We start from the raw sequence: 14,606 nt of genomic DNA, 5'->3' as shown, positions 1-14,606 counted from the left end.
AAACTTTAAAATGAATTGATCTGTTAATGGAATGTTTGGTGCTGTGTTAGTAAACTAGAATAAAAAAAATAAAAACAGTGAAAGGATATTAATTATATGAATACCAGTCAAAAAGTTACTAAATAGCAGAATGCTTTTTCAAGCTGGTTGTTACGTTAAACAAAAGTAGAAGAAAGGATGTGCGTGTTAAACAAAAGTAGCAGAAAGGGGGCATGGTAGAAAAATCCCAGTGTGGATCAGAGTGTAATTTCAAACATATGGTAAATGCAATTTCAGAATTAGAACATAAACTTTTATTGCATGAGTTGTGATATTGTATTAATAGCATGGGACTGTGGTATGTGTGATGGAGGGAGCCTGTCTTGGATGGTTGTACTCGGCCCTTAAATTTAGAGCATTAAATAGCAGTTTAACATAAAACAAACTGACACGCAAGTTTTGTTATAGTATAAGATGATTATTCAGAAAGCATAACCTGAATAGTTTGAAACTTTTAAAATTAATTGGAAAATTGCCTAAAAACACCACTGAAGAAAAAGTTTGAATTAAAGTAATTCTTTAGAAGAGCTAGTGGTAAAGGTTCTGTGAGCGACTACATTTTGCTGTTCTTTTCTTCCATTGTTTTTGCATGTGGCAAAATCATTTTCACTTCAGCCAAGTAGATGTAAACTGTGTGTAATTGGAATTTTCCACTTATTCAGAGTGGTTATTGTATTTTTACAGCCGCTGTACACACTTCTTGTACAGGTGTGAATGTCTATAGGAGACAGGGCAGTTGGAGAATCATATTTCACAATAGAGTAGACATTTTAAAATCTGAGAATAAACTGAAGTCTAAAATACATTTTGGCTTACTATGACACAAGACAATCATATAGGATTGGGTTGTGCAGCCTTGGTTCTTTGTTGCTCCGTCTCTTCCAGGCTCTTGTTTAGATCCTATCAACCTCCCATTTTTCATAGCCTTGCAACACGGCTGGCATTTAAGGAATCAAAAGCATTTGAATAATTCAGACCTTTCCTTTTCATCTCAAAGCCCAATATGGATTGCCAGGTTCAAAAGCAAAAATTAAGAAATGATTTCAGCTGCTTAAAAAGATGGTAGGAGAAGGGGGGCAAATCTACAGCACACTTGAACTGGACATTTTCTGTTTTCTGAAACCCTTTGAATGATAGGTTTTCTATAGGGTGCTGTATGGGAGGAGCCTATGGTTCTCTAACTATATCTCAGAGGGCAAAGTGTGGGAGCACAGAGTTGGGCGTTGTGTATGTGTATGCATAATCTTGCACCATTTTTTATACGTAGAAGATTCCAAGGTTTTCCTAACTGATTTCCAGTGCAGGTAATCTACCTCTTGTTCCCTCAGAAACAGGGGGAAATATCCTAAGGCTGGAAAAACATACAAGAAAAAAGAGCAATTGATTTGAAACTTTAGAACCAGGAATAGTCTGGGACAGGACACTGTTTTGCTACCTTGTTTTTGCTCCTTAACCTTGAAATTGTTACATTTTCATAAAGCCTTTGTCTTTTAATTATCTATGGCCTTTTTGTGTGGATAGGATGTTTAAACTAGTTTTTAAAAAATAAAATTGTCTTCTAGATTGTTTAGATTGTTGGTTTTTTACCGCTGGTTTTAATGTATGTTTGTGTATGCTTGCTTGTTTTGCTTAAAAGTCACTTTGAGTTGCCATGGCAAAAAAAGCAACAAATAAAAAAATAATACCATGAAATTACAGACACTTTTGAGACTTTCTAATCCTATCTTTAACAGATAATTCTCAGAAGTCTCATCAAACTAAAATTCCCAATATTTTTAATGAGAAGCCATGGCAGTACAATTAGTACAAACCAATATATATAAGTCTGTAGTGTATATGTGGTCTTGATGAGAAGGAAGCATAGTTTAATGGAATGGGCCAAAAGTATAAAGAAAACTTGTAAAGCAAAATGGAAGTTGATGAAAGGGAACACTACATACCTGAGTTTGGAACTGTAAAAACATTTCTGAGTTCAAGAGGAGACGAAAAGCACAAGCAGATGTAAAAGTGATGAAAGAGGTGTAAATCCTTACTGTAGTAGTAGTAAGGCTAGTGAAATTAGAAGATGGAAAAGCGCACCTGCAGTAAATACAATAGTAAATCAGGCATAGTTTGGGATTACACATTGCAGTCTGACTACTCTCATTTTATTGTTGTGAAATTGTTCTTCCTAGTTTCCCACCCTCCATTCATTTTGTGTAACAGACACTAAATCACCACTTAGCCTGAATATGAAAAAAACTATAATTTAAAAACAATCCCCTGCCAACTGAACTTTTTTTGTTTAATGCTACCTAAATAGTCTTCACATAAATATTTTCCCGTAGTGTTTAGTTTTAACTACTGAATATGACTGATGTTTTAAAGGTCCTTTATCTTGTTTCACTTTCAGATATATTATTCCTTGATATAAAATGGTGTCCCATATACATTTTACCCTCCTGTCTTCCATTTGCATAGATACCGGGGTTTAAATTGGTAATATTGTTACAAAATTAAACTCCATTATTGTAGGTGTTATTTTCCTTTCTTCTCTACCAAGAAACTTGCGTAGAAAACATTGCCTGTTCAGGAAATTACAGACATATGTATGCACACAGAAAAAGTGTAAGCTTAAGGCACAATGTGAACAAATCAAAGATTAACCTTCTGTAAGGCCAACTTAATTTTTTGAATCTTTATGCTTTATAAAAAATCAATTAGCTTCAGAGGCTGAAGCAGGTAGGCAGCTGCTGAGCCTCAAGAGAGCCGCCTCATATGGGTCACACCGATCTGACTAGCTGCCACTGAGGAAAAACAGACACTGCTGTTGAGAGGGTCCCACGGGAGACTTAGTTCTACTTGGGTGATCCTCTCTCAGTGCTAAAACGGTACACCCTGCAGCAGCCCCTCCTTCCATCCCATCCCAAGCAAGTAACTGAGCGACAGTTCAAGAGAACAGCCACCTCCATTTGCTTGCCTGCCCTTTCCTGGTGCATTGGCACTGGGGATTGGGCCCAGCACTGCCACTCAGATCGGTAAATGAGCAGCTGAGTGATGATGGCAAGGGGCAACCACCACTTCCGCAGTGTGGAAGCTCAGATGCTACACTCTCCACAGACTCACATTCCCTCTGGGTAATGCAGCGAGCCCTGCAACAGAGACAATTGCCATGGCAAGCAGCAGATGCTGCCTCCTTCCATACTTTTTCCCTCTGGGTGGCACAGTAGGTCTTCTGGGTCCAGCTGCACCCACTGCACCACCCAGAAAGAATGAAAGCAGCAATAGCTGCTCCTTGCAGGTGCCTGCTTAGGTGAGCAAGCAGTGGAAGCTGCAACCAGCTGCTGCCTCCTGTTTCTTGCTACTCTCAATCGCCCTCTGAGTGGTGGTGATGGGCCTCCTAGGGGAGTGAGGCAGGGAAGCAAAGGAGGATGAGACCTGCCAATGCCATGTTGCTGAGGAAATTCCAGAAAAATGACCTGTGCCGACCGTGTGACAGTCAAATACACTTTGTGGCATGACTATTAGCTGGGAATTTTCTCAGTGCATCTGTAAGAAATGCATGGATGTGCAATCATCCAATGTGGCAATCTACTTGCAGGTTTCACAGTTAACCACTGTATATGGAAGGGGTGTTTTTTTGTCAAAGGGTCCTTCCAGATTGAATCCTATGTGAAAATAGTGACAATCACATATTGGCAAAATCAGTTTGCGCAATGGAAGCTGACCTGGTGCTCTTGCTCAACAAACCTGCTTCTTCAGAAAAACACAAATCTTTTGCAATAAGGAAAGTGACAGGGAAATGCACTCTATTGACTTTTCGCAGCAACGGTTGCTTCAAAAGTTTACTGAGCATTTGTCTTGATTTGTTCACACAAAGTTTGTGAGGAGCTCATATGCTGCTTATTGAACACTCAATGGAGATGTCAAGCAATTGTTTCCCCTTTCCTTGGGGTAAATAACCATGGGGTGGGGAAGGGGAGCAGATTTGCTGTGCAAGAACAGCACAGAAACTTTATTTGTGCAACCTGAATTTGTTGGTATTTGATTGAATTCCACCCTAAAATAAGGACAATCCGAGGAAAGGGGAAAATACACTCGAAAGAGTAGGAGAAGGAATGGCTTGAGGCAAGGCCCTCAAGCTCCCAGGGAACAGATCGGAATGAGCAATCAGCAAAAAGGTCGTCTGGAAACATAACGGGGCGAAAAGTCTCCTCAACCACTTTGGCTGCAATGTGGGGTTTTAGGGTTCCTGTGAAGGGCTGAAACACACGCTGTCTTGAGGAGGCGAAACAACGCTGCTTGAGGCGCGAGGAAAAGGCCACCTTATTCCCACAGGTGAATAGAGGCGCGCTGGCGGCTACGCGAGCGAACCTCTCGCAAAGGACCAGAGGGCGACGCGAGTGGGCCAGGCGCCACGTGCGCGAGAGAGTGGCTGCGCGCGCCAAAAAAAACCCCTGGCGGGTGCAGGCGCGAGGCGCGGAATGGCGCCAAAACGTCCTGAGGGGAGAAGGAAAACAACATGTCGCTGCGCCCCCCGAAGGCCGCGCAGGGGGGGACCGAGACGCTGTTGGCGGAACCGGGGGATTTCTCGGTCCGCGCGTCCTAGGAGGAAATGATGGAAGCCTCCCCTGTCCGTTATGGGAGACTTCTTACTACTATCCTAGGTCACGGGCGCCCCGTCGCCTCACTGCAGCGCCCCTTCCCCGTCAGCAAAATCCCCGCCATGGCCATAAGCCTCCGTCCTGGCGTAGGAGGGGGCCCCTCCTCCCTCCATTGGCTCCGCTGCACCAGGCATCGCCATAAATGCCTCTCCGCAGCCTCCCGCTGCCCCCTCAGCACAGACACCTTCCAGAAGGGCGAGCGGCCGCGAGGGGCACTTGCCGCCACCGCCGCCTGCGTCGAGTTCCTGCTGCACACGCTGCCCGGCCGGGGTCGGGTGTCTGGCGCTCTCCCCGCGGCTTCCCAGGGAGGCTCGGGTGGTGCTGGCTGACCCGCCGCCAGCTGCCTGAATGGTCCCCGCGGCTGCCATGAACCAGGCCCCGGACCCCAATGGCCCCGAGCAGCCTGAGAGCAGAGATGCCCGCGCCTCGGCTCCTCTCCAAGCCGGAGCCGGAGGCGGTGGCGGCGGCCCCTCCAGGGGGATGCCGCCGCCGGCGCCGAACCTGCCCCAACTCATCCAGAAGTAAGAGCCGCGCCGGGACGTTGCTTGGGGCAAGGAGGGCGGAGGGCGGCGGGGGGGAGAGAGAGACGGCGGAGAGGGGGGTCTCCGGGCTTCCCTTTCGGCTCGGTGGCGCTTTCTCTCCTCCCTCTTCAGCGCAGGGCCAGCGAGGTTTGTTTGCATATAGGCTTCCCTCAGGGATTGTTTAATAACTTAAGCGGTCTTTCCCCCTCCTTTCCCTGGAGTATCTCCTCGTGGGGCACATACAAAAAAAGGGATCCCCATTTTATTCTCCAGGGATTAAAAAAAAACACCTTTCTGACCTTCCGCAGCAGCCGTGAGATTTTCTTTGAAATATAAAAGCCTATGGATGTGGCTCAATTTTATTCCTCCGCTTTGGTCGCCCGCTGCATTTTCTTTTAGGGAGAAAGCCTCGCTCATCTTATGTTTACAAGCATGAGGGTATTTCTTCTACACTCTTCTTGTTCACATATTAATGTTGCAGCTTTCGCGTTTCTTGCCCACTTTTTAAAGGCTCCTCTTGCTAAGGCCTCGATGGGAATTAGATGTGCGGGAATGGAAATCCAGGACAAGTTGCTGCTGTATATAAAGAGCAGCAACCCCAGTGGGTGAAATGGGCTTGCTTTTTACAATCGTACTGGTCGTAAAAACACTGATAAGAAAGTTTGCATAATTACAGCAGACTGATCTATTTCAATTTCCGCATATATCCATCGTGGAGGAAAATTGGTATGTTAATCTGCCCATGGGCTCTATGTATTTTCCTCTTAATTAAATGAAACGCCTGAAGATTAGCTGAAATTGAAATAACACTGTGTAACAGATGCCATTGGCCTGAAGGAAAATGGTTATATGTATTGGATTCCACCCCATCCCCCCAAAAAATCTGGCTAGAACATTAGTATAAAATAAATCCTGGCTAAATTTTAAATAAATCGGAAAGTGGTTACAATAGCAGACGTTGCTATAAGAGTCATCGTTTGCCTTGATGACTAAAAAAGACATGGTGGAGGGATAATTTTGCATGTGGTAAAAAGTCAGCTTTTAATATCATTGCCTAGAGGTCCCAGAGAAAGTACCGTATTTTTCGCTTTATAACACGCACCCGACCATAACATGCACGTAGTTTTTAGAGGAGGAAAATCCATAGGCATGCCACCCGTAGGCATTTCCTCCATAACACGCACAGACATTTCCCCTTACTTTCTAGGAGGAAAAAAGTGAGTGTTATGGTGCAAAAAATACGGTAGTTCTTTCTGTTGATTCATCGAATTTGCTGTATGAAGAAGAAAGGCTGTGGTGGTTTGTGGAGTAATCATAGCTTTCTTAATATTTGCGCACTTGTAAAGCTGCCTCCCATTGAGAAAGATGATCTAGGCCTTCAAAATATGGTATGGTGCTGTAGACCTTACTTATACATTATTTTGGGGGGTTCCACAACCACAAAATTTGATGGAAGCGTATTTCAATATTATTTTCTGATTGTTCTTCTATCCATGCAATCCTTTGCATATTTTCTCAGAACTAACTATTTTCTCACTGAACCACTGATTTCAGTGGGGCTTATTTCTTCATGTTTTTGATTGCAGCCTAAGCACGACAACTTTATGAGAAATTATAGTGGTCTAAAACAATATATTTTTCAGAAACATTTTTGTTGGTTAATGCTGAAATACACAACCTGCTATCATTATGTGTCTTAAAAAATGAAGCTAAAGAAGATAGTTCTAGCCATTCTTTATCATGGCAGCATGGCGTAAAATTGCAAATGTCAAACTTCCATCTATGGTAGTGGAACATGATCGCGGTATTTGTAACTGCGTTGCATAATTTAATCTCTTCTTGCATGTTGACATAATTAATATGCTTCAATATTAACTGTAGTAAACAGAAAATGATTAGATACATGTTGCTATTGGGTTCATTTTCTGAAATAGTTGGAAAATAATATAGAAAGTGATTGGCATAAGAATTTTGAAAAGTGTTTTGCGAACTGAACATGCTATTAAATTAAGTTAAATTAAAACAGCTATTAGAGGAACAACTCAAAGAGTAGGCCTTCAAATTATTTTGACTGTTAATTATTTTCTATTACTTTTACACATGTAGAAAAGTTCCGAAAATGGCTTTGCTTGTAGGTGCTTAATTGTCATCACATACATTTTGTTTTGCTCTATTTATTTTCATATTGCTGAAGCAGAAGTGAACTGTGTTTTACAAGATTCACCAATATTCTAATATTCCTACTCATAAAATGGTTAGAAATTGATATTATTGTAAAAATATGTAAAATGGCAGGTAAAATGTTTATTATTTTACAGTAAAACAAATGAAATAGCTGTCTTAACTCTTTATAGGAAAGAACTTGATTAAACTCTGAGCAATTCAGTCCAATATACTGGTAAGGAAGTATTCTGCGCTTTCTGGACAGAAATATTTTTCACAGGTGTAATTATAAGCATTATACATTGAAAGTTATATATTCATTTATACACAACCATTGACTAAATCTCATAATTATAAGGTTTTAGCTAATAGCTTTACATTTACATTTATAGAAAGGGTACAGTTTCAGATGGAATATAGTAATTTTTGCTGTGGGGTGTGGTTTTTAATCTGGAAAAATACGGTTTTGTGTAGTGGGGAAATTGCAAGGAAGAGAAGGAGTAAGAATGCAGCATCCTGTATCCTAAATTAATATGGAAGTTTAAATCTTCTAACAAATCAAATTATTACATATTAAAAGTAATTTAAAACATGATGAGAAATACTAAGTGCTGTGTTCATGGGAGACTCTTCAAATCTCCGCTCAGATATTGAATTTGTGTAGCTCTCTGGGTGGCCTTGGGCAAGGCAGCATCTTTCTGCGGACTTCGTGTTAACTCTTTATCCCCCATGTCCTGCAGTTGTAGATTTGTATTCCAGTGTTTCAAATATAATATCAGTTTTGGTTAGGCACCTGCGATATACTGATTACATTATTTCACCTGTTCTATGTTTGAGTGGTAATGCATAAATGCCACCTGATTTAGGATTTTTAAACTGGGACATCTGACTTCCTAGGGGGTGGAGGATTAGTGAAGAGCCGAGGTCTCAGATGGGGAAAGCAGCCGCTCCTTAAGAATGTGGAATCTGGATGAAATTACCAGTATAGGGGCATGTTTAGGCAATGGTATTACAGACATGAAAAGGATTTGGCTGTATTCTGGCTGGGTGAGCAGAGTTCTGAAGAGAGGGCAGAAGGTTGTGGCAGCGCAATGTTTGAGAGTTTGCAATCGAAACCAATGGATCTTGGATATCTATGGGGCATTTACCGTGGTGGTACATGATTGGGGAAAAAATATTGAAATAACGCTGATGGGAAACAAACAGCATCAGAAGGGACTGGATGAAACAAATTTTAGAGGCAGCAATCCACTTCAAGTTTAATCAGACTTAAATTGAAATCCTCTATGGCCTACCCAGAAGTAAGCCATATTGAGCACAGTGGGAATAGCAACCAAGTAAATGTGTATAGGATTCCAGACTTAAAAGTATGATTGATGAATGTGCGTGCATATCCTTGATGACATCCACAGTAGAGGTTAGTTCTGGGAGAATTCTGTTCTCAGACCAGTGGGAGTAAGAAAGGAAGACTGCAGCAAGAGATTGGATTGTCCCTTATAATCCTGCCATCAACATGATTTAAGCATATCTGGCTTTTTCCCAATTTCTAGCCACTATAAGTTGAAAAAAAAATGACAAAGCTGTGTGAATAAATCCTTCAAGGGAATGTCAGGATTTAGTCTGGGCCTTTTCATGGATTGCAGATTTTAAGATGAGTTCTATACTCCCTGCCCCTTGTACACAGTGTGACGTACTTCTGAGAAGACCTGTATAGTGTTGTACTGTAATATATGAACAATGATGATACAAGTTCTATACTCCCATTTCTTCCAAATGAGCATGCTTAGGACCACATGCTATTAGTGTTTTTGTTTTACATATGTTGATACAGTATTAAGATTTCCTATCAACAATTCCCTAAAAACAAACATTTTGGGGAAAAGTAAGTACTGCAAGAGTTGTGGGAAAAGCTCACTTTATGAAATACCAAGAATAGATGTGGCCTTTCGCACCTTATGTCCCAAAACAGATTTGGTTTCCAGTTAAGAAAAGAAACTCTTGAAATAATCTAATTTAGTTGCTCTTTTTGACATAGTATTTAAGACAAAGTAGTGTAAGATTTGCTTATTGAGTTTCAGTTTAGTTATTTAAAACTGATTTATTTTGTTTTCTGTTGACTGGTGCGAGGCATCAAGATGTAGGATTAGTCTTTGTAACAAAAAAAGCTTTTGATATAGTTTGCTTATAATTATATTTCTAGTGGTTTGACTTTCCAAATGAGTTTCGTATTATCATTCCTTTGTGGGTGTTTTATATGTATTTGAAAGTTTGATATAAATAACAAATAAGTTTCTCCGTTTTGGGATTTTGATTTCCACTGCCTTAGCCCACCCCTCAGTCCACATGAAGGACACGTCAGATAAACTACCCCCCCCCTCTTGCCACTTTTGTAAAAATAAACAGGAAGTAAATTGATGTTCACGCATATTAAGAAACAGCAAAAAGAACTAATCAGAAGCTTACTAAGCTACATTTTTCTTTATGGTAAGTTCCACATCGAATTACTTTTACCACATGTTGTGTCTAAATATGTTAGTTTTGTCTTAAACACATCACATAAGACATTGTATACCTAATGAACTACTTCTTTGACAGTGATTAATAAGATAGTCAACCAGAACTAAGAGTTCTTAAAACCCGGTGGTAGGCATGGTAATCCAAACTGAAAGATGTTGGCGTTTAAGAGAAATAGAAGATTCAGGGGAAAATGAAGGTCCACCATAATTTTATGGTTCTTTCATAATTTATTTCACCTGTTGCTGTTTGGTGTACATGAGGAAACGGACTGTGTATATATCAGCTGTTGTCTGATGCACAGTATGGAATATAGAAACAGACTAGTTGCTGTTTAATATCTCATAAGTATACAAACTTTTTTCAGTTTCACTGTGGGATATGAGATGTAACATTTGGAAAGACTTTCATTGTGAGATTTATGCAGCATGGGAAAAAGCTTTTGAAGCCTTTTAGAGAAAGTTCTGAGGTAGAAGAAATGTAATATTAAGTGGAAATGCTTTCCTTTCAAAGATTGCGGAAACCCCTTATGAATAGAGATTTCCCTTCTTATCTGTGTTTCATTGTTAGTTCTAGTCATTAGCCAATTTGGAATGGTCCTGTAGAACATGGTGCTTTTGTAGACTGTAAAGGGGAAAGGATCATTGATTTCCACAGAACATGGATTGGAATTGCAACAATGCCTGTAAATTCCATGATGTGTTTTTTCTCAATAGAATAATGAGAATTTATCTAAATTAAGCAAACACATGACAGTGAATTCCTGTTAACTGCAACAAAATTACCCAGAGTTTTTAGAAACTGAGAATTTAATATTGCTGTTCCCATGAGTGGAGACACTAGGAAATGTTTATTTTATTAAATCAGTCTACTCTCTAAAAAAATTGAGTTCATTCAAATGCTGAAACTGCCTATGAAATTAGCACATTATGATCAATTTTCTAAATACTTCTTATGAAGTGTCTCTCTAAAGAGGAACAAATCACAGAAAAATATTTCAGTTAATATATTTTTTCTTTAAATTCATAAAAATTATACATTAGGAATTTTAAGGGAGCAAATGCTCTACAATTGTACATAATAGAGACTAATTTTGGAATTCTTCACAGTTGTCATTTTAAATTGTAGTTTTTAAAAATTGTGACAGCATTTTATTCTGACTGTTTGCAGCTAAACATTGTGATTACAGTTATGATTTTTTCCTTTTATTACTTTTATTATTCCCTTTATGGGCTTTGTGGCAAGTTCTAATTTATAAAGATATGATCAATCTGTTGTCCTGTGCCCCTTTAAGTTTATTAACTGTCAATTACAAGCTGTTGTTTTAAATCCTTAATAAGATCTAGCAAAGCTCCACTTGCATTGTAGAAATGTTAATGCCTTCATTGTTTTGGCAACTCATTCATAATTACTGTCATGGCTATTTCATGTCTCTTGATGGGATGCAATGGACAACGGTTGTGCTTACATGATGACAGGGTACATATGTGTTCTAGGGAGCCTCAGGCTCACATGCTGTTCTGCCTTCCATGCAACCAAGAGGAGGAGCTTGCATATCTAATTATTGGAGTGGTTTGGCAGTAGCTGTTGTGTCTGGAGTTCTAAGGTGAAGCAGCTGAAAACATCTGAAACAGATCTGGGATAGGAAGTTTTCCTAACAGTCTCTTTCTAATATATGTTCTGAGACAAGGCTGTTTGCATGAGGTACTTTTTTTTAATATGAGTGCTCTTTTTCCATAGTTCCTCTTTGTGTGTTCTAAGTGTACATAATGTGTGGTCAGCGTCTGCAAGATATAGCTATGTGCCCCTGAAATGCGGTCTCCTTGTCTAGGGTTCATACACTGCTCTTTATGATGGGCTGAATTCTGTACTCTGTTGTGATGATGTGGGCAAGGCAGGATGAGGGGAGGATTTTTAAAATATTTTTTTGGCTCTCTGTTGTTTCAGCAGGTAAGTTTTTGCTTATGTTAGATTTATGGTCAGTGTAGCATTATACTAACATTGTAGGTGGGATGAGGATCTGAGTGGCATATGTCCACTCTTTAGCCTGTCACATCCTTTTCTCTAGCTAGTTTTGGGCTTTCTATTAGTGGATTCACACCAGGTAATGTGGAATTGCATGGTGTATCTAAGGAGCTGTGCTATCGGATCTACACTAGCTGCACCGTATATGAAAATATGCCATATTCTAGAGTTCCACTGCTGATATATCTTATTATAGGATTATAATCTTGGATTTATTATTATTTTATTTTGGCTGTTTGGAGATGGAAAGCATTGTTTACCTACAGGATAACTAGTTTTTTCCTCCCATCAGGTATTCATTAAATTTGAAAAGATTTTGCTGAGAGATTTAACATAAGAATTCTCATAAAGTTGCAAAGCCTGCACTCCCCATGGTTTCCAGGGGGAACCACAGGTAGTGAATCTTCTGTTTCTCAAGGTATTTTAATTTATTCACAATTGTAATTCAATCTGAACAGTTTTTTCTTAGCTAAGTAATTTTATATGTCCATCCTACATTCTAATTATGACCGAGCCCTTTGAGCACTGTTGCTTATGAAACCAAAATGAACAACAGGGAGATATTAGTAGACTTGGAAAAACACAAAGGTTTGCAGAAGTATACAAATAAGGAAAAAAGAACTCTGAGAGGGTAACTTGACAAAACAGTCCAATGAAGACCAAGTATGCTCAGTGCCATTGGAATTGTTTTGAGGGAAACAGTCATATGGTAGATGGAGAACAGGGAGTGGCCGGGAAAAGAGGATGGAGGAAGAGCCACATAGAATCATAGAATCATATAATTGTAGAAAGGTTGGACAAAACTGGATAGCTTATTTCCAAGTTCACACTGATAAGCTACACAGTGGTACCTCTGGTTACGTACTTAATTCGTTCCGGAGGTCCGTTCTTAACCTGAAACTGTTCTTAACCTGAAGCACCACTTTAGCTAATGGGGCCTGCCGCGCTGCCGTCACACGATTTCTGTTCTCATCCTGAAGCAAAGTTCTTAACCCGAGGTATTATTTCTGGGTTAGCGGAGTCTGTAACTTGAAGCGTATGTAACCCAAGGTACCACTGTATTTAAATGTATGTAAGGAACACAAGAGGGACGCGGGTGGCGCTGTGGGTTAAACCAGAAGGTCGGTGGTTCAAATCCCCTCGACGGAGTGAGCTCCCGTTGCTCGGTCCCTGCTCCTGCCAACCTAGCAGTTCGAAAGCATGTCAAAGTGCAAGTAGATCAATAGGTACCGCTCCGGCGGGAAGGTAAACGGCATTTCCGTGTGCTGCTCTGGTTTGCCAGAAGTGGCTTAGTCATGATGGCCACATGATCCGGAAGCTGTACGTCGGCTCCCTTGGCCAATAAAGTGAGATGAGCGCCGCAACCCCAGAGTCGGTCATGACTGGACCTAATGGTCAGGGGTCCCTTTACCTTACTAAGGAACACAAGTGAGAGCTGCCTGTAGAAATCAAGAGCTACCCATTGAGAAATCCAATATTTTAATGCAGGTTGGTTTTAGGCACCAGTGTGCCCACCCCAGCCTAACCCCCTCTCCACAAATGAACCAACCTAATCCTTATTAGGCTCAGGCATGCTCAGGAAGCATTGAATGCTAGGTGATGGGGGGGGGGGAGTAAACTGCAGGGGAGGGTGACTGCAATGGAATAGCTGGAACTCTGAACAAAAGCACACCATGTTGAACATTTTGTGTGCGCACACACACACACACACACACACACACACACTTCAGTTCTGTAAGTGCCACTGCCTATGCAACTAAGACTGCATCACTCACTCTCAAGAGAAGAGGTATCAGCATACTCAGTGTAAGTTGCAGCTTTTAATACAGTGGATTATTAAACAACTTGGGAGTTGCTTTTCTGTGATTCTGTTCATACCTGTATGTGACTGTTCTGTGTATGTTTGTCAGTGTCAAGTAAAACTGCTTTGAGGTTTTTTCTTACAATTCAGTGGTATATAAATTTTATGAAATAAATGACTGAAGTAGCCACAATTATTTCAGAGGCATTTACTCTCATATGACATTTTAAAGAGTTTAGGATTTTCCCTGCTTTTGGGGACTTTGTGTATATATCATGGACAAAACTTTTTCCACACTATCCCTTATTAGATATATTTTCTGTAACTCACTGCTTTCTCTCACCTGGCCAAAAATAAATAAAAATAATACGGTGGATGGTATTCATTCATTATGATTACAATGCCAAAGGGTGTTTAAAGATAAAAAATAAGTAATTAATATTCATCAGAGTGTAAAAAAAGTAAAGGAGATCGCTTTATAGTCTCCATGTGTACTTGATAACAAATTTAACATTTTATCATTTCATTTTTTAATAAAAGGTCATGCCGAAATGCATCCCCTGTAAAGAAAATTATGTGCTGACAACTTAAACCATCTATGAACTCTTTCTGTTATTCAAAAAAGATTGGTTGTCTTTTTATAGCTATTTCATGCTAATGGTTATAATGTTTCATGCAAGTTCAGAAACAGTATACTTTTGGTCAAATAAAATGAGGCCTGTTGATAAAATAATCCACATGTCAAAAGAGTGCTGGAGATTTGGGTTTCGTTTCTTTTATACAAGAATAAAAAATTGTATTGGTTAACAAGTATAATTCTCTACTCTTATCTCTATTTATCTTCTTTAAATGCTTCCTATTAGCACTTCTTAACATTCATGAGTATCCATATTCGCCAAG

At 40.0% G+C, this 14,606-nt stretch overlaps 1 protein-coding gene across 6 annotated transcripts in view; it reads left to right on the top strand.

Annotated features, from left to right (window-relative positions):
* The window catches only part of RBM20 (RNA binding motif protein 20), a 107,710-nt gene that overhangs the window by 311 nt on the left and 92,793 nt on the right, over window positions 1-14,606 (top strand). For 3 of the 6 annotated variants that reach the window (XM_053389240.1, XM_053389239.1, XM_053389238.1), the window contains exon 1: window positions 4,497-5,203. The exons of 1 other annotated variant lie outside the window; for it this stretch is intronic. In XM_053389240.1, coding sequence (XP_053245215.1) covers window positions 5,031-5,203 — 173 coding nt within the window. In that variant the 5' untranslated portion in view covers window positions 4,497-5,030. Of the gene's footprint in view, window positions 1-4,494; window positions 5,204-14,606 lie in introns of those variants that run through there. 2 more of the 6 variants (XM_053389242.1, XM_053389235.1) reach the window with 2 other exon arrangements.

This window comes from Podarcis raffonei, chromosome 5 (assembly GCF_027172205.1).
Source record: "Podarcis raffonei isolate rPodRaf1 chromosome 5, rPodRaf1.pri, whole genome shotgun sequence".
In the NCBI taxonomy this organism is placed as follows: domain Eukaryota; kingdom Metazoa; phylum Chordata; class Lepidosauria; order Squamata; family Lacertidae; genus Podarcis; species Podarcis raffonei.
Note: the sequence above shows the minus strand (reverse complement) of the source record. Positions and strands in the feature narration are given on the sequence as shown.